At 41.2% G+C, this 17,653-nt stretch overlaps 1 protein-coding gene across 2 annotated transcripts in view; it reads right to left on the bottom strand.

Moving 5' to 3' along the window:
* Positions 1 to 112: 112 nt before the first annotated feature.
* Positions 113 to 17,653, bottom strand: part of LOC120745598 (protein HIRA) — a 21,454-nt gene continuing 3,913 nt past the window's right edge. Inside the window, exons 2-25 of one of the 2 annotated variants that reach the window (XM_040050595.1) lie at positions 16,771 to 16,833; positions 16,477 to 16,587; positions 15,586 to 15,676; positions 14,339 to 14,433; positions 11,937 to 12,032; positions 11,648 to 11,808; positions 11,347 to 11,514; positions 11,140 to 11,253; positions 10,823 to 10,893; positions 10,492 to 10,597; positions 9,194 to 9,415; positions 8,797 to 8,882; positions 8,167 to 8,367; positions 7,870 to 8,013; positions 7,573 to 7,795; positions 7,358 to 7,465; positions 6,639 to 6,787; positions 6,093 to 6,254; positions 5,828 to 5,886; positions 5,023 to 5,128; positions 4,811 to 4,933; positions 4,555 to 4,718; positions 4,258 to 4,346; positions 113 to 3,183 (exon numbers count right to left, since the gene is read on the bottom strand). In XM_040050595.1, the coding sequence (XP_039906529.1) occupies positions 3,067 to 3,183; positions 4,258 to 4,346; positions 4,555 to 4,718; positions 4,811 to 4,933; positions 5,023 to 5,128; positions 5,828 to 5,886; positions 6,093 to 6,254; positions 6,639 to 6,787; positions 7,358 to 7,465; positions 7,573 to 7,795; positions 7,870 to 8,013; positions 8,167 to 8,367; positions 8,797 to 8,882; positions 9,194 to 9,415; positions 10,492 to 10,597; positions 10,823 to 10,893; positions 11,140 to 11,253; positions 11,347 to 11,514; positions 11,648 to 11,808; positions 11,937 to 12,032; positions 14,339 to 14,433; positions 15,586 to 15,676; positions 16,477 to 16,587; positions 16,771 to 16,833 (3,029 nt within the window). In that variant the 3' untranslated portion in view covers positions 113 to 3,066. The remainder of the gene's footprint in view (positions 3,184 to 4,257; positions 4,347 to 4,554; positions 4,719 to 4,810; positions 4,934 to 5,022; positions 5,129 to 5,827; positions 5,887 to 6,092; positions 6,255 to 6,638; positions 6,788 to 7,357; positions 7,466 to 7,572; positions 7,796 to 7,869; positions 8,014 to 8,166; positions 8,368 to 8,796; positions 8,883 to 9,193; positions 9,416 to 10,491; positions 10,598 to 10,822; positions 10,894 to 11,139; positions 11,254 to 11,346; positions 11,515 to 11,647; positions 11,809 to 11,936; positions 12,033 to 14,338; positions 14,434 to 15,585; positions 15,677 to 16,476; positions 16,588 to 16,770; positions 16,834 to 17,653) is intronic. The other variant, XM_040050596.1, reaches the window with a different exon arrangement.

Genomic DNA, 17,653 nt, shown 5'->3' with positions numbered 1-17,653 from the left:
ACCCATTACTTGAGAGCCAGTAACACACACGAACACAAAATGAAGCAATACCACACAGGAAATTAACAAGCCACAACTGTTCCTCATTTGTTTAATCTTTCCTCTTTTTTTTCCAAAGCAAAAACTTCAGCTTGTCTCTGGTTATTTTTTCTTTTTCTTATACAAATTGAAAACAAATCAAACAAAACGTCTTGTAGAAACATTTAAAAATGACTGACAGCGAAAACCCCCCGAAAAAACAACAACAAAAAAGAAATGAAACAAATAAGGAAGGAAGTTCTGTACAGATAAAAAAAAAAAAAAAAAAGAAGAAGAAAAAATAAAAAGGGGGGTGTTAAGTAAAAGGGATTCCTCTGTGCTGCTTACCACACTCAGAAGTGAAATATAACACTAAACAAGCTTCCTGTGCGATCACACAGAGCAGGCAGAGGAGTGCATTAATGTTGCTGCAGACTAACAAAAGGCTAAACACACGTACTATTAAGGTAAATGAACTTCATTAATGTGTCACTGGGTTTCTTGACCTTTGGGTCAAATGTCAAGTTAATGGATATCAGAAAACAATTTTCCCTCCTTAATCCTGAATTGAAAGCAGTGATTCTTGCACAGCAGCAGAGAAATGTGAAGAGAAATCGAGAGAAATCGGAGCCTTTATCGGCTCTGGTTGTGTTTCTGAGTTCAGCTTATTTACAAACCAAGTGGAAAAAAAAAAAACACATATACAGAACATTTCACCGAGTCTGGTCTCCTGAAATGTCCACATGATTTCAAATATAAGACATAATTATCTGACAAATCCAGAACCATTTTTGGTGGAGTTCAGAAAAATAAAACCCTGCAGCTACTCTGGACATGCGAGTTAAGAGATTTTTTTAACTGTGATTAGCCTCTATCCATTTCCATCATTCTGAGCCCGCACACTGGTCACTTTTAGACTGAAGTGGGCCAGCAATGTTGCTCGCCTGGACAGAGGAAAAATTCGTCACTGCAAAGTTTGGACAGACATGACAGAAAACAAAACAAACTAAACAAACAAAAAAAGCAGAACTTGTATGATAGCATGTGGCTTCATTATTACAGTTTTCTACATGAAAACATTCTTCTGTGGTCACAATTTGAAGATTCGAGAGAAGCTTTTTCGCTGTTGCCATCTTGGCGTTTTGAAACTGGGTGTGACGAGCAAAAACCAAACAACTGTGAAATCATAAGCTAAATTTACAAAATAATCTTGATGTTGACGAAGACCTGAAATGATTGACTGAGACCTTTAACTCACCAGCAAAGTTTTTACAGAGGTCAAGTATAAGGGAAGCTTTCCCAAAGGACTAGAACTCTTTATCGCCCTCTGGTGGCCAATATTAGACTGCAGGTTTAACGGCATACATCTTTTATACAGTCTGTGGGTTAGATTTGGAGATAATACCAAAAATACTTGTTACCACGTGTGCGTCAAGACTTTTGCAACTATGACAAATTTCTTGCACATTCCATCACTTTGCATTGTTTCACCGCTGTCAGTAAGTCTGTCTGACGCCACAGTTAAAGTGTAAAAGTGCCCTACGAATGACAGAGTGCCATTACTGTAACAGACTGGTAAGTCAGCCATGTTACCCATGTCTGAAAGGCCTACTGTTGGGTTAATTTGATTCATGCAGCCACCGTATAACACCGTGCAATGACTAAGGCCGGCCTGAAAACAGAACCATTTTCTCAACACTCTAAAACGTGTCTTGTGTTGAGAAAACAGTTAAAAAATAATGAAGAAATTTTGATTCCATAAGCTGATTCTTTCTCTCAACCTGTAACACTCGGCACTAACAGTTTACAAACAATGTCTAGCACCAAGAGCTTGTACCGATGTACAACTATTGCACATCTACCAGGGATTCCTGCAAATCCCTAAACCATCTGGTGTCTCGTTCATTTTTTAAGAACTTTATTTTGTCTGAATTTGTGTTTACGATGATTTTAGTGCAGCCAGAGATTCTGAGATGTGATACTGGTTTAGCCTAATGATCAGTCGTAGCGTCAGACGTTGTTTCCCAGTTGCACCAGATCCTATTCTCTGTAGGGAGATGACTTTTTTAAAATCACCTTCATCTAGATGCGCCAGCCCATCTCTGCAGAAGTGAAGGATTATCCTTTTACAAACAAAATCTATTTTAAATAGCTAAGAATGGAGCTACACTGTGGAGAGATTACAGAATGTAAAAGCTCATTCAGTCGAGGGAGGACCAAAGAATGGCGAATGCACCAATCGAAGGTGCAGACTCACAGATAGCCCTAGTTTAGTGCTTACATAAATTTCTGCTTAATGTTTGTGCACAAATTCTTTTTTCATTTTTCCAATTTTATTTCACAGACAACAATCCTGCATTTCAGTCATGGCCTTGCATTTTACCACCCTTTTCGCATTTTGGTATGAGAACTGCTGATTTTAAAGATAACGGTACACTCGGGAATACCAACCTGTAAAAACCCAGCTGATCCGTAGTCTGGATGCCCTTCATTTCCTTCACCTGGCAGATGCAGGTGAGAGACTATTTCTCACTAAATTGGCATCACTTTGGTGCAAGCATATTGCTCCTATAAATCTGTTCTAATTTACATTTCTCTTTACATTTTAGCTCTGATCTCTCTCCAAGACCTCTGAGAATGATTCCATACAGCTGCTGATGCTGCACCTGACGACCGTTTCTATCACCATCTCCCTTGAGTTACCTTTTCTAGGTTCATGATTAGGAGGGCAAGAGGTGCATAGGTCAAAAAGATCACATTTAGAAGGAATAAAGACAGGAGAGGAGAATTGAAACTGAAAACCAGAAGAAAAAAAAAAAACTGTCTGGTGAACGACAGCACTGAAAAGTCCCAGCGCTCAAAAAGCTGAGGACCGGCTGATGTTAAAGTTCTCAGAAGACACCCAGGTCGTGTTTTTCAGGTCTGAGCCAGAGCAGCGTTTCAAGTTGAAGAAAGCAGTCAAAGTTTACCGGAGCTGAGCCGAGGCAAACCGAACTGTTTTAAGTCCGTGTGTGTTTGTGTCAGTTTCTGTCTGCGTAGCAGCGCGTGCTATTTGTTGCGCAGCAACTCCAGCTGATCCTGGTACTCAGTGAACAGTCTCTGGAATCGAAGGTTTTCACCGATGACGGGCAAGACCTCCCGCAGCAGCTCACGCTTACGTAGACCCTAAAAACACACAAGACAAACAGTGAACGTGTGAGGACGAAGCGACTCATCTTTCCCTCTTTGTGTGCAAAAAGAAGCAAAAATATGGAAGAAATCAGAACTGTCATCTTGCAGAAGTGACATTGTTTACAGCGTGTGCGCAGTCGTTACAAAGTGTTCTTTAGTTCAGATAATTTCGGTTTATATCATCCAAGCATACTTACCAGTAATGTGTATCAGAGATTCTGGGAAATGAGTAAATGATCAAAACAAAGTAGCAATCTCAAATACTAAAAAAAATAAAAATACGAGCGGCTGCCAGTGTTACCCCTCAGCCTCCGAGCAGACACACCTATGGTATCAATTTCAAAATTCTACATTCGAAATCATTCACCACCTTGACAATGGGGTGGCGCAAGCTGCATAAACTGTCCAGGTGTAACACAAGAGAAACAGATAGACATCCTAAGTAGTGCTAATTAGGACCAGACTAATAAAATATTAGATTTGCAAATTGAAGCAGACATTTCCTAGACGGTCGGTACCACACAGCAAGACATAATATTAATGAGGCAGTCCATCAAAAAAGTTCAAAAGACACCAACAGCACAGACACAGTGAAGCAATACAGTCTAATGAGAGACAGCAGATGCTGATCAGCTCCAGCTTCCACTGTCTGAACATCTGCTGATCATCTCACTACCGTATTTGTAGTATTTTCACTATTTTCAGTTTGACTCCACTAATACCAATCAAATCTCTGAAATTGTTTCTCACAATCAAAGATAAAATATTAGGCTGTCAGAAACAGATCCTGGTGCAGTTTATAAGTGCAAACTTTCAACTAATCTGACATTTAGCCCACGTCCAAACTGCACCTCGGCTGACTTGTCTCAAACATCTAAACAAACCCTTTAAAGACAACTGAGCTGTTCTGTGCTTCACTTACTATTTGAAACAAATACTTTAGTAAAAGCTGTGTTTCATGTCACATTTTGTAGTGACTATACTAATAAAAGCTGTTAATATTCAGTGGACTTTGGATCATGTTAAAAGACAAAATCAAGAGGAAGAGACTGATTTTTGTTGTCGTACCAGTGTGGTGGGCTCCCAGGATGTAGCCGCTGATTTGTGGACAGGACCCAGGAGCTCCTTGCAGAGTTCTCTGAGGCGATACTCTGAGCCTGGAAGGAAAAACAGAAAAATATATGAAATATAAGAGTTGTTTATATAAGGCTTTTCTACAGTTGCCGCCTGTTCAATCAGACAATTGAGTCCAAATTTTCTGAAAGCACCTAGGCTGTTTTAGTTTCCACCATTTCTCATTTTCTATCAGAACACATCTGCAATACTCAAAACTGATGTTTGTCCCTTCAGCTGAAAGTTTGGTACCTTCATTGACGAGGAAACGGGCATAGATGAGCAGCCAGTAGCGATACTCCTGTGCTGACTGCAGAGTCAAAGCAGACGCCAGCTGATTCTCCAGGAAGGCCAGCGTCATGCTCTGCTGCAGGTGGTGAGGGGTGGAGGAGAGGCGGGAAGCCAGCCGACCGGCACTGCGGGGAGCACCGAGACTTTTTTATTGACTTTCTTTATTACATTTTATATTACTGAAGATGAGAAGTGCAGATTAATATTAAAGACATACTTGAGGTTGCGTCCCTGCATGACAGCCAGAGGCCCAGAGGACACCGGTGTATCGTGGCTAGGCAGGCAGCTCCTGAAGTCAGCACACTGAACCAGAGAGTCACTTTTATCTGCTATCAGAGTCCTGAGAGAGATGGTGTAATCACAGCTGTCAAATCCATTGGTTTATTATTCATCTGTGAGTACAGTGAGTACTTCCATAGTGTTTCTCACCATGTCTCCAGAGAGGAGCTGAAGCAGTACGACTTCCCGTTGGACAGTCCAATGACGGGAACTCCCTGCTGAGTCAGCAGAGACTGGGACACTGTAGTGTCAGCACCTGAAGACACAAACAAAGTAGTTTTCATGGAGAATAACACGGCTCGATTCGCTTATTAATGATCACCTGAGTCATTATATACTGTAATCAAATCAAATCTGGCCTGGAGAGTGCAGTGAAGCAAGTTGGACATAACCACACGTTCTCTCTGTTAGCCGGCGCTACAAACCCTAAAAACCACAGTGAGAGATAACAGGTGGGTCTGCCTCCGTCCCACAGCTTCATGGTGGTCATGGGCTAATACTTTCAGCTTTTGGTGAAACGCTACTGATTTTATATTCTCAGTGTAAAATGGCCTACTAATGAACTCATTTTTAATTACTTTTGTTCCACTAGCTGCAAGGCCAGCAGTGTAAAACAGAATTGGCAGCAGATTAGAATCAAGCATAATATTTGTTTTCCTCATAACCAACTGGGTGCATGCAAATTTCGTCAGTAAGGCACAGCTCAACAGACTGCACATTTAAAATAAATATCAATGAAAGTATACATTCTAAACAAAACTCTGAATATGACTTCTCTGGAGCAGGTTATGTGTTCAGCATTAGTCAGTTTAGTGTTAGATAAGCAGCTTTAACTCTCAATATACCCATTAACACATTAGTCTCGCTACACAGTGCACCTCACTACATCTCTCTGCTGTTTTATCGGTCAAGCTTGTTTTGATGTGAGTAGATATCAGCTGTAGCGATGACTCACCAGACAAAACAGTCAGCAGAGACTCGTTCTTGACCAGAGCCTTCTGTTTCTGAACATCCCTGCAGAAACAAAAAATGAATTATTACAAAGAGCAAAGATTTTAGAATAAAGACAAATATTCTTTAAATACTACCAGCGTAAATTAATGCACTTTCTAAATGCGTAGGCATCTCTGTAAAACTAGTTTTACCTCAGAGATCAAAGATAAAAAATGCAACAAAAGCTCCCGAGCAATTCAAATCAAACAGAGCAGCTGAACACTGACCACACGGACAAAGTCGCTCCAGCGGTCAGAACCATGACGTAGTGGGCAGAGCAGTGTAAGGCAGACGCAGGCGTGCCTAGCTGAATGGCAGGAAGGAGTCGTCGCCCACAGGAAGAGAAGACTGACAACATCCTGTCCTCACAGGCGACTGCAAGGATGTCACTGAGGGAGTGGAGGAGAATTAGGAAGACCAGATTTTGTGCTGTTAATTCATTTCTTTTCACATTTTCTGTCTTCAGTAAACCTGCTGATGTTTTCATTTCAAATCAGTAGCACTGTGTGGGAATATCCTCCCCTTTTCAGTGGCTTTCCCTCCTCCAACTGGGAGTTTAGAGGATAACTGCACACATAAAAAATATTCTGCATGTAATTTCGGCAATGAATCTGCATTACTTTACTTAAATGTCTATTTTAGCTTTAGTCGCTGACCTTTTAAGTTCTGAAGCTACTAGTTTTTTTTCCAAGTCACATCAAAAAGTGAAAGTAAATCAATTCAAGTATAAACAAGAGATTTTGTCTGTATGAAAACTCAGCAGCGCCTCCTACCTGCTGCCTGCAGCAACGACCACAGAGCTGGGCAGGAGCGTGTTCCAGTCTCGTCCGTCTCTGGAGCATCGCAGCTGGCTGAGCTTCGAACCTGCAACCATGGACACCTCATTCTCCACCTCCAGGAACACTGAGGGCTCCATGCTCACCTGAATTGAATTTGAATTTAATCTTTATTTTGAACATGTTAAAAAAGTACAACAACATAGAAATCAAAAGAGAAACAAAGGAAAACAAGCGACCGCAAATACAAAAACAAAAAAACAACAACAACAACTTTCATGTTCAAAAACGAGCAGGAAGAAGCAGAAGCTGCACAACAAACACTCTCGATAATGTATGGAGCATCGCCTTCATCAATTACAAATCCACCAAAGCTGATGTTTCAAGACAAGGGAGAAGACGACACTGCTCAAACAGAAAAGGGAGAATTTCTAACTGAAGAAACTGAAACGATAAGTGTCCAAAAAAAGCAGGCAGAGAACAAGGACGACCTTAGCTAGAAGAACAAGAGAACAAACTTAGCAAAGAAATAAAAAGAAAGACCCAAAGCCAAACCGTACAGCTTGTGAGAGATCAGACGGGGGATGCAAACAGATATAATTCGAGGTGAAAAACTGTCAATTAAGGTGGTTATAAAAGTACAATACATCTTCCAGCTGGATAAACACACTAAACACTTACAGTCCAAACCAAAGAGATGACAGACGGTGTGTTACCTGCAGACTGAAGGCCTTCTGTGTACTTGGTGTTGGTAGTTTGAGAACAGCGACAGGAGCTGGAGGAGCTACAACCCTGCTGGGCTCCCGTTCCGCGGGAGGAGTTATCTGTTATGACGAGATAAGTAGAAAAGCACACTTGGTTAACCTATTTTAGCTGCACCCAAAGAGCTTAAAATAACAGATTTTCAGGCTTCATCCACATATCCCTCTACCTGAGTGAAAGGTTGGGCCATGGAAGCAGCCATCTTGTCTTTCCTGGGCCGTCCCTTCTTCCTCTTCTCCAGCACCTCTCTTCCATCCAGCAGCAGCTCTGGTTTCCTCTTGCCAAATGTCAGGTTCTTGTTGATGGCAGCCATCTTATCCTCGCTGTCACTGCTGGTCTCTTCTTTGGTTTTTGCCTCCTTCTGGGCGGTGACGCCGTCTTTCGGCCTGTTGCTAGAACAGGACATCAGATATGTCTCTGTGTTCTGTTTTTGTGTTTGATGTTCTTCACTTGCACAGTTACTCACCTGTCTAACGGTGTGAGTCCAGCTGTGGACGAAATGGCGGCTGTCACGCCTGGTGTGGCCTTTGACCTCTCTGTAAACCTGGAGTCCAAAGCTTTCATTGGCTCAATCTTGGAGGCAGAGGTGAGCAGCAGACTGGATTTGACACTAGGACGAAGATAATGAGAAAGACAAGTGAAGGCGGGAATGAGAAAACCAAGCGCCATGTAAACGACTGGGAAGAGGAAGTGGGAAAAAGACAACACAGAGAGGGTAAAACAGAAAACAACAGCAAAAATTCCCTATCTGTGATCTCCATACCCATCATTGTTGTCCTCCATTGGCTTAGCAGTGTTGTTGGGAGGAGGTGAGGTAAGCATGGGGTCGTGTGTGGGCTTAAGCCCCATAGAAGAGGCCTGTCCTGGGCTGGAGTCGGAGCTGAGCTGGGGGGTGAGCTGGCTGGACATGGATGAGCCCGAGGGCAGGATGGGAACACTGTTGAACAAAGCCGGAGAGAAATCCCTGCAGAGAGAAAAGGGCCTGTGATCTTCTACTCTTCATCTGGTTAACATTATTATTCCTTTTATACAACAATAACTAACTTTAACCATCACTTTTTCTACATTGCATTAGCTCTGTGGACCAGAATCATCTTCAGTTTGCACCACGTGGCTTCTATGTTGTTAAAACACGCAACAATAGCCCCCTGTTTCAACTGTTAATTAAATCTAGATCCGGTTCAGACTGAGAGGAGTCTTTGAACTCGCGTGGACTCAAAACCAAAGATTTGACACTTCAAGCTCTTCTCTTATTGTGTTGCTGTAGCTTTGATGGCACAGAAGAAACCTGTAATCAGTCCAGCCGCTATCTTTGGAGTCCAAACATGATCTACCAGCTATTTTTGTGAGATCAGCCATCTTGTTCACCGGAGTGTGTTTCATGCCTTCCTACCCCGTGTCCAGCTGAGCAATGCAGAGCGGTGTGATTCTTCTTCTGCCATCTGCTGTTCTCGTCTCCACCTGCTTCTTCAAAAGATTCTGCCAGATGAGAGAATAAAGCATCCAAGAAATTTACGCTGCACAGATATAAAAAGGATGTTTTGACAGCTTTGGAAAATTAAAAGTTTAAAACATTAATATATATATATAAAAAACACAAGTATTAGTATATTTTAAACTGTGTTGGACTTTGATTTCTAATGTATATTGTCTCTACTCTAACAGTTTTCCAAAAACCCAATGAAAATATAATTATCAGGTTTCTGATATGCTTCCAGGAAGCACCTCCCAGAACTATGTAAGCATTTTTTCCCTTAATTTCATTTATTATAGATGGCTGCTCCATCTACCTTCCTGATGTCCTCCAGAGACTCCCCGTTCATCACACTGTTGAGTTTGGGTGCTGAGGATTCAGGTGCAGCAGCACCTGGTCCTGAGTTGGCCTGGGCAGAGTTCTGCCGCTCCTGTTGGTATTTGAGAATCTCGGGGTTCTCGATGATGGTGGTGGAGAGCTGAGCCTCGGGGCTGGTTATAGCCAGACTCTTACCGTAGATGTTCTGATGGATACTGTTCTATTTGTCACAAGAAGGAAAAGAAACGTTTTCTAGGAGGGAAGAAACCTTATTTAAACAAGAACCACCAACAAAATTTAAAAAAATCTGTTAAACTGCTTAGCAATAAAAACCTGGAATATAAAGATGTCGACCAATAATTATACATAAAGCAGAGTCTGGGCCTCATGTGGTGCATTTTTCATTCACTGATTACTTTTCTCTACTTCTAAGAATGAAAAACAAGATGAGAAGGGACAACTTTGTTATGTGGTTTAAATAAAACTTGGTATTTGTTAGCTGGTTTAGAGTTTATTATTAGCTAAATAAATAAAAGATGAGGGGAAGACTTTGACTTTAAATATATCAGCAGTACATATTTTCAGCTCTACGTTTTCATTGCTACTCTACTAGAGTAGATCTGTATGAGGCACAGTTCAAATAATCTTTATTTATCTTACTGGGCTCCTAAATTACTCCCCACAAGTAAAGAAAAACAGTACAGAAGGCAAGCTGCTCAGATGGTCAACACTCCTGGGCACTTACTCAGGCTCCAAAAAAACGTTTAAATTGGACCTCGTTTTTTCCAGCTCCATATATTTATTGTTATAGTCTACTGGAATAGCTTTGCATAGTCTGCACTTAAAATAAACCTTACTAATCTTACACAGGGCCTTGGTCTCTATCCCTCAGTTCATCTTCTGCTTGAAACAAGCCGTCTTAGCTCCTTATTCTCTAAACCTACTTTCTCCTGATTGGCTGCAACTCACAACCAAAATTAAACAGTAAGTGGGGCAGATTTCTCCGCACACCGGCAGAGCCATGTGCCTGAGATGACCACATTTGGGATATCCCCCATATGTCATAAAACACAGCCAAGAGCAGAAAACACCATCTGAAACCAAGCATTCAAAGCTTGAGACTTGACCTACATGATATCCTTGTACACAAGCTGACCTCATTATTTGAAACTCTAGCTATGTTTAACATGAGCATCTACCATTGTAGTAGAATATATATGACACAGGTCTTAAGTGTACACAGGACTAGTTGTAAACATACAGTCACAATTTCAGTGATGCCTTGATGCTTCTTACCTTCTCCTCTTCATTCAGCGGGTCTCCCAGTTCATCCAGGGAGAAGTCCAAATAGGCGACTGTGCCATCCATCGAACAAACCAACATCCCCAGACCCGTCAATGTCCTGATACACACATACATATCAAACTCAGACATTTATCACCACCAGTAATGTTTAATAAGCCTACACAAAACACCTGTATGCAAACAGAGAAGGGTGCAGGTAAAAAAAGCATCCACACACTGAGACATTAAAAATGATATCTGAAGTCAGATATCTGATGTCAGGGCGGTGGACTTAGAATAAGAGAGACTGCAGAATGTGACAGCCCACAATGTCTTCACTCACCAGGAAATGTCCATAATGGATTTATCGAAAAGATCATGGATGACCACAAGAGGGCGCTTCAGTGAGGTGAGCTGGAGCAGAGAGAGCGAGAGAGACTTTATTTTTTTATATCCTCCCAAACAGCTACTAAAACTGGGTTTGGCGATTCCTAGTGAGAAACCACTGAACTGGAAAAACTGCCCTCACTTGGTTATTAATGTACATGTCATCACATCAATAAGCCATGTAAACTGCAGCTTGACTAAGGAATGAGAGTACTAACTTTTATGTTTTACTATCATTATTTTAAACTTTAAAACTGTGGGTGTTTTACTGACCCAGACGGAGAGCGATCGGTCTTTGCTGCCAACAGCGCAGCAGCAGTACGGACAGCTGGGCTTCGGAGAGCTGCCGTTCTTCTGCTTCTTCTTGAAAATCTTTGGGTTGAATTTCTGTAGGAACAGAAACCAGGCGCATCAATAAGTAGCTTTTCTTTTGTTTAAATATAGATTTACTGGCTGAACATGTTGCTAGCACATCCTCACCACCACGGTGACAGCTTTACGGTGGCCCACAAAGTCCATATTAGTCTTCCAGCCATCTCTCTCCACAATCTGAGCGGTGGGGCCGGAGTTGTTCATTGCATGAGCCGACACAAGATACTGACCGTCTGGAGACCAGGACAGACGCAGGACGTGGGTCGTCCCACCGCACTGAGAGTGAGACAGAAAGAGAAAAATCCCTTAAACTGTGATGACAAAATAAAATCAAAACCTAAATCAATTAGTGGAAACACACAATGTATCCAGTGGGTTCCAATCAAAGCGAGAGTGGGTGTTTCTGTACCTCATTGAAAGGTTTGGTGATGTCCGCCTCCATCTGCCAGTCCACCGTCCGCCACACTTTCAGACTGTGGTCGTCAGCCTGGGAGGCGATGTATTTCCCCACTGGATCCCATGTGAGGCCTTTCACCAGGCCAGTGTGTCCTCGCAGAGTAGTGACCATCTCTGAATAGATCATTAAGACAGTTGCAGAGTGTGCAGAAAGTGTTTTTCCCTCTCAGTTAAAAACAAAAGACTTTTGTAAATATGAGCATTTTCTATTTTCCAGAGGCTGAGCTGTGGTTAAACTTTACCTGGAAATTTGCGAGCGTTCCAGATCACAATGGTGTTATCCACACTGCAGGAGGCCAGCCACATGTCATGAGGAGACCACGCCACGTCCATCACATCTGAAAACACAGCACAATGATAACAAATGATGACAATGGTGTGACACTTTTCTTTTTTTGACATTAATATGTCAAAGGGGATTTAAAGAAAGAAATTTACCAAGTAATGTACTGAATGTTGAAGGGAAAAAAATCTGGCTATTATCTGAAATATTTTTCCACTTTATTTTTGTTTTTATTATTTATTCATCGTCTTGTCTTTGTTTTTAAACATTTAACCACACAGCTGTTAGACCTCGAGAACACACACAATGAACAGAGGCTCTTTAACTAGCCAGGTTGGTGGATGTGTGCAGACATAGCTGGACTGGCCATCGGGCATACCGGGCATTTGCCCGGTATGCCCGATGGTAAATTTTCGTTTTAAACGGGCCAACGTTTTGTTGTTGTTGTCTTTTTTTCCATAACCGTGTAAACAGTGAAAGGTGGCAGATTGGACAGATGCTGCCAGACGTGTAAAAATAACTCAATTGTTTGGTAGTAGCTATGGTGGAGCTTTCAAAGATTCAGTAAAATTAGCAAGTGGTGGAGGCCAGCAGGTGGATGGGGGAAAGGGGAGGTGGAGAGACCCAAGGCGGCCGCCGGTCCAACTGTCAGGTGAAATGAGCTTCAGGTAAGAAGTTATGACCTGCAGTCTATCTGGGATATAAACCAAGTTTAGGTGGAGTTTATTTTCGTTGTGCTAACTTTTTACAGTCAGTTACAATAACTCGTGCTGCGTACTAGCTAGCATGACGGAGTTTCTATACAGTTGGGTGGGTGCTATGATGTTACTGGTGAACTTTATGTTATTCATATGGTTAGTTGAGTTGCCTACCGTCCTGTAAAAAACGGAATCCTCTGGTATTCAGAGTTAATTTTATGCGTTTCGTATTGAGCTGAAAATAAACGCGATTTGTCCCGTACTTCAGCTACAATGAAAAAAAAAAAAGACAAAAAGCTGGAGTTATTCTGCGTCTTTATGCTGTCAGCTGCCTCTTCTCTCACTCTCCCCCCTCCCTCTCCTGCTGCTACTTCAATCATGAAACTGATCAATGATCAGCTGATCGGGGTTTCTGCCGCAAGTCCCGTCTCTCTTGCTTGTTTATCTCCCACTTTGCACCAGAAAGAGGAAACTAGCGGAGGTCGCGTTAAACAGCAGAAGCGCCTTTAAACTTGATCAGCTGTTGTTAGAATTTATTTAATATTACTTTCTAGTATCAGCTGATGTTTGTTGGAGCCACAGCTGTAAAGCTGTTGGTCATGATATCCGTTTGGATATGTGGTGAGAGGGAAACATGAAGATGAAACCAGGAGATGTCCTTACTGGATCATCAGAGCTGAACAGGTGATGGAGAAACAGGTTTACCTTTTAGGTGACAGGAATGAGTTGAAGGGAAGCTATGAACTGTTTCTGAGAGACAACTTACACCAGGATCCTTTTCTATGTAGCTGACAGCTGGTAACTGTGCAGGGGCGGGTTTAGCAATGTTTTGCCAGGGGGCCAGGTAGAGCATTAACAGGGAGAGGGGGACACAAAGAAATACTTTTCTTTCTTATTCTCATTTAAAATTTCTAGCTTTTAACAAATAATTATCCGAATCTTACAACCAAAGTTTTCATCTGATGTCAAATTTATAGAAATCCATTATTGTACGTAGTAAGTTTTTTTCAGGGTCCCAATATAATTTCTTCAGAAGAAAGTACTGTACATGATGCCAGTATTTTCCCACATTTTCTAGATACTGTACTAGTACTTTGTGTAAAATGCCATCAAAAAGTCAGTTAAGTTTTATTCTTTCTCACCCGTCTTTCTGTCTCCTTTCACTTTTAAAAGGTTGCCATGTTAGAAAAAATATTTTGCCCTGCCATGCTGTTTATTGATGTGGTAAATAAATAGTTTATGAAAATATCACTAAATCTGTCATTTATTATTTTTAATATTCAGTAATGATCATGTCTCACGTCTAGTCTTCTCTGTCTTAATTTCAGGTTTCCACCATATGTTGTAGATAGCTCAGGAAGTTAACTCAACCAAGCAGTCTTTGGGTTTCGGCTAAGTACTGTTTAGAATACCAGAATAGGGAGGATGGTGTAGGTTTAAGTTTATTAGATTGATACATATGTACCAACAAGACAGTGTACATCACTGTCACAACGACATTTGTTTTCATTCAAAGGCTTTATGGTTTTTCCTATAATACCTGGTGGGCCGGTTTCTAGTCAAAATGCCTGGGCCGATTTTTTGTCCCAGTCCAGCCCTGTGTGCAGATGTTCAATATCTGTGAACATCTGCAACTTCTCTGTGCATTTTCTGAGCCTATTACCTCCAGTGTGGTTCCTCAGGATTGTGACACACCTCCACTGCTCCACATTGGCCAACTTGCTGCTTGACCCAAACACTGTGCTGGGACCGATGAACCTACAGGGAAAAGAAACACACAGACAGACATGATTAAAAAGCAGCAAATGTGAATGCTGACATAATTATCAACAATGGAGATTCACCAGAAAACATCAGTGAGAGGAAGTTAGCTTGAACTAGCAGGAAAAGGATAGCATGCATCCAGTCAGTTCATACACAGAGAAAGAACTGGGACATACTTTAAAGTAGCAAAGAATAATAAATATAGACTTTGTTACAAAAAATACTTGTATAATAATCATCTTTTATGGCTTTTGGCAACAAGAGCACTTCGTGTGAGTAACATATACCAGCAACTGAACGAGGTATCAACCTACTGCAAGTTCTGGTTATTCTGGTTGTCCGGGTTAGAAGCAAATTTCCAGAGAAGAGCTACCAGCTGCAGTATGGGATGTCAAAGTCTGTTCAAAAACCCCCTCTGGCAGTCTTAGTTACACTCTGGTGTTATTTTTATTCATGCAGCAAAATAAATAAATAAAAGCTAAAATTAGGTCCAAAATATATTTAGATATATTTATGTGACCGTTCTGCCCTCGGTGGCCCACCCAAGTAAAGTATATGTGTAGGAAACGGTGTGTCAAGATCCAAAAGTGGCCAGTGGCATGCCTCTCCTGGAGCTGTGGAATACGCCGATTATAGCTGTATACCGTCCATCAGCAGCAGCACATCATCCAACAGTAGCTGACAGCTGTAGAATCTGCATATGCCCCAACTCCAGCAGTAGCATACCACTGGCAATTGTTGGATCATGGTGCTGCAGAATTATTAAGGTTACAAAAATAGTAGATTTTTGTTTTTTTGGCTTAATTAAACAGCCCTAGTTTATAACAGTGACTCATATGATTGACCATTGAACAGCATGCTGGTGTTACTAGAACAAAAAAATAGAATAGGATAAATAAATAATATTGATTCAAGTTTATTAAAGTGTAGATCGTTGTAATATAATGCACTGTGGAAAGCCGTAAAATTGCCGCCTATCACACACACACAGTCTAGTGTGCGTTCACGCTGACACAAAAAGTTTCCCATTCTGCTTTCAGCTCAGTCACCATGGAAACGTCCTTGTTTGGCCGTCTTTCCAGACGTTTCTCGACAGATAGTGAATGCTGTTTATCATATTGAGCGGGTGACTGTGTGTATACGTACGCAGCTCTCTTCCACACCATGACCAGCTTGTCGTCTCCTCCAGAGGCCAGACACAGCCCGTTGTTGGACCAGCGCACACAGTTCACACAGGCTGCAGAGACACACACAAACACTTCTGCTCACTGAGGCTATAAATACAGTTTGTATGGATTTGTGCTGAGGAGGCTGTTAGGGTGGACAATAACAGCACCTGCAGATCAAGATGCTCTCATTATTAAATATGGCTGCTTGTTATTAGGTCACTGAACACAGCAGCAGTTTATGTCAGTGGCAGTTCATGGAAGGCGAAGTGATTTTAATTTCCTGCCGCTGTTATCTCCATCCATCCAAGGTCAACGTTTCCAAACGTTTTAGTCAGATGGGTTTATAGTTATAGATTTCCTTTCTTTCTTTTTTCAAAGTGTAAAAGGTCTAATTATTTTTTTAAATAGTTACTTTTCCTTAGTTCTTTTTTATTCAAATCACATTCTGAATACATCTTGAACTCTTTCAGACTTATCTTATAGTATTTAACTAACATTTTTACTCACTGACCCCCTTGTTGTGTTATATTCAGCTTTATACACCAGATTTGTTGTATCTGATTTACATTTTTACTTAATGAGCATTTTTATTTTTTACTCTATTTCATCAATTTAAATGACCTCTTGTCAAGGAAATGATAACAGCTGTGCATGTTGGTATTGCAGTACAGTCTACATGCATCAGATGTTTATCTGAGCAGCTTTCAATAACTGTTAAAAAACTAATTCATTAAAGAAAATTCCATATACACACAGTGTGGAGCTATCGTTAGAGACCATAAGTAACCCTTAAGTTTAATTAAGGGGAAAAAATGACCCAGAGAACAAATACACTCATTAACCAACCATATATACAGACTTTGATTACCTAAGTGATTGTCCATCTGGCAAAGCATTTTGGAAATATTCTCGTTCTTCTCATCCTCCTCTCTGAGGACCGGCGCCATGTTCCAGATCATCACCTTCCCCGAATCCTCCCCTGGAAACAATCCAAGTATTTTAAACATGAAACACCTTCACAAGGAGCAACAGGGAGAATTTTTTTAAAGCTGGAAAGTAAACCTGAACCCAGCTGTAGCTTTCCATCAGTTAGAATACTAAGCTGTTGTTTAAAAATGATCCTAAAGGGAGAAACTTTCATTTTAGCAGTTGTTGGTTTTACCTTGGCCACCAGTTGCAAATTTTGTTCCATCAGGGTGGATGTCAACTGAAAATATGGGTTTACCTGAGAAACACAAAAATCAACATTTAATATCAGTCATCTCAATTTTAATAGATCTAAAGAACACAAAAAACTGCAGACTGATAGTGTACACAGGTAACCTAGAGATACTGAGAAAACTGGAGGAAATAAAGGAGTAACTAAAAGGAAAGACACCAGAGTGCATCTGGAAAGTTTACAAAACCTTTTAAGTTTTCCACATTTTGCTGATTCAAACTCATAATTTTTACACCAATCCATACAGCACACACACGTCCCACAGTCACAAGCCAAAACAGGTTTTCTAGTGTGTTAAATGACAGCACTGACATTTTCCATTGACAAGGGTATTCAGAGCGTTTGCTCAGTACATGGCTAAAGCACATCTGATAACAACGACTTCCTGGAAATACTTTCTTGGCGATATGCTTTGGGTTGACATCTGAAGCTTAACACTGCTACACTCTCTCCTAAATTGTCTCACTAATATGCCCACAGCATGATGCTGCACCACACCATGTTGTAGTGATGGCACTAATGAGATGACTTCTGATTACCTTTAAAAACTAATGGCGTCTATGGTTGCTGGTTAATTTGACACTTCACCACAGAGGCCTGATTAGTAGAGTGCTGCACCAAATTTACACCCTGCAAGCTCTACAAAGGAAATCTAGATCCTAATTGATTGTGACAGCTGGGCTCTTGAGTATCTGGTCTGACAAAGGCCTTTCATCCTCAGTTACTCAGTTTGGTTGGGTATGCAGCTCTAAGAAGACTGCTGATCACGGCAAACTTCTTATATTTTAAGTTATGGAGGCTAGGGCTGGGCCATATCATACCGTTC

This window comes from Simochromis diagramma, unplaced genomic scaffold (genome assembly GCF_900408965.1).
Source record: "Simochromis diagramma unplaced genomic scaffold, fSimDia1.1 OVJJ01000131.1, whole genome shotgun sequence".
NCBI lineage: Eukaryota > Metazoa > Chordata > Actinopteri > Cichliformes > Cichlidae > Simochromis > Simochromis diagramma.
The sequence above is the reverse complement of the archived record's forward strand: the minus strand, read 5'-3'. Positions and strand labels throughout refer to the sequence as shown.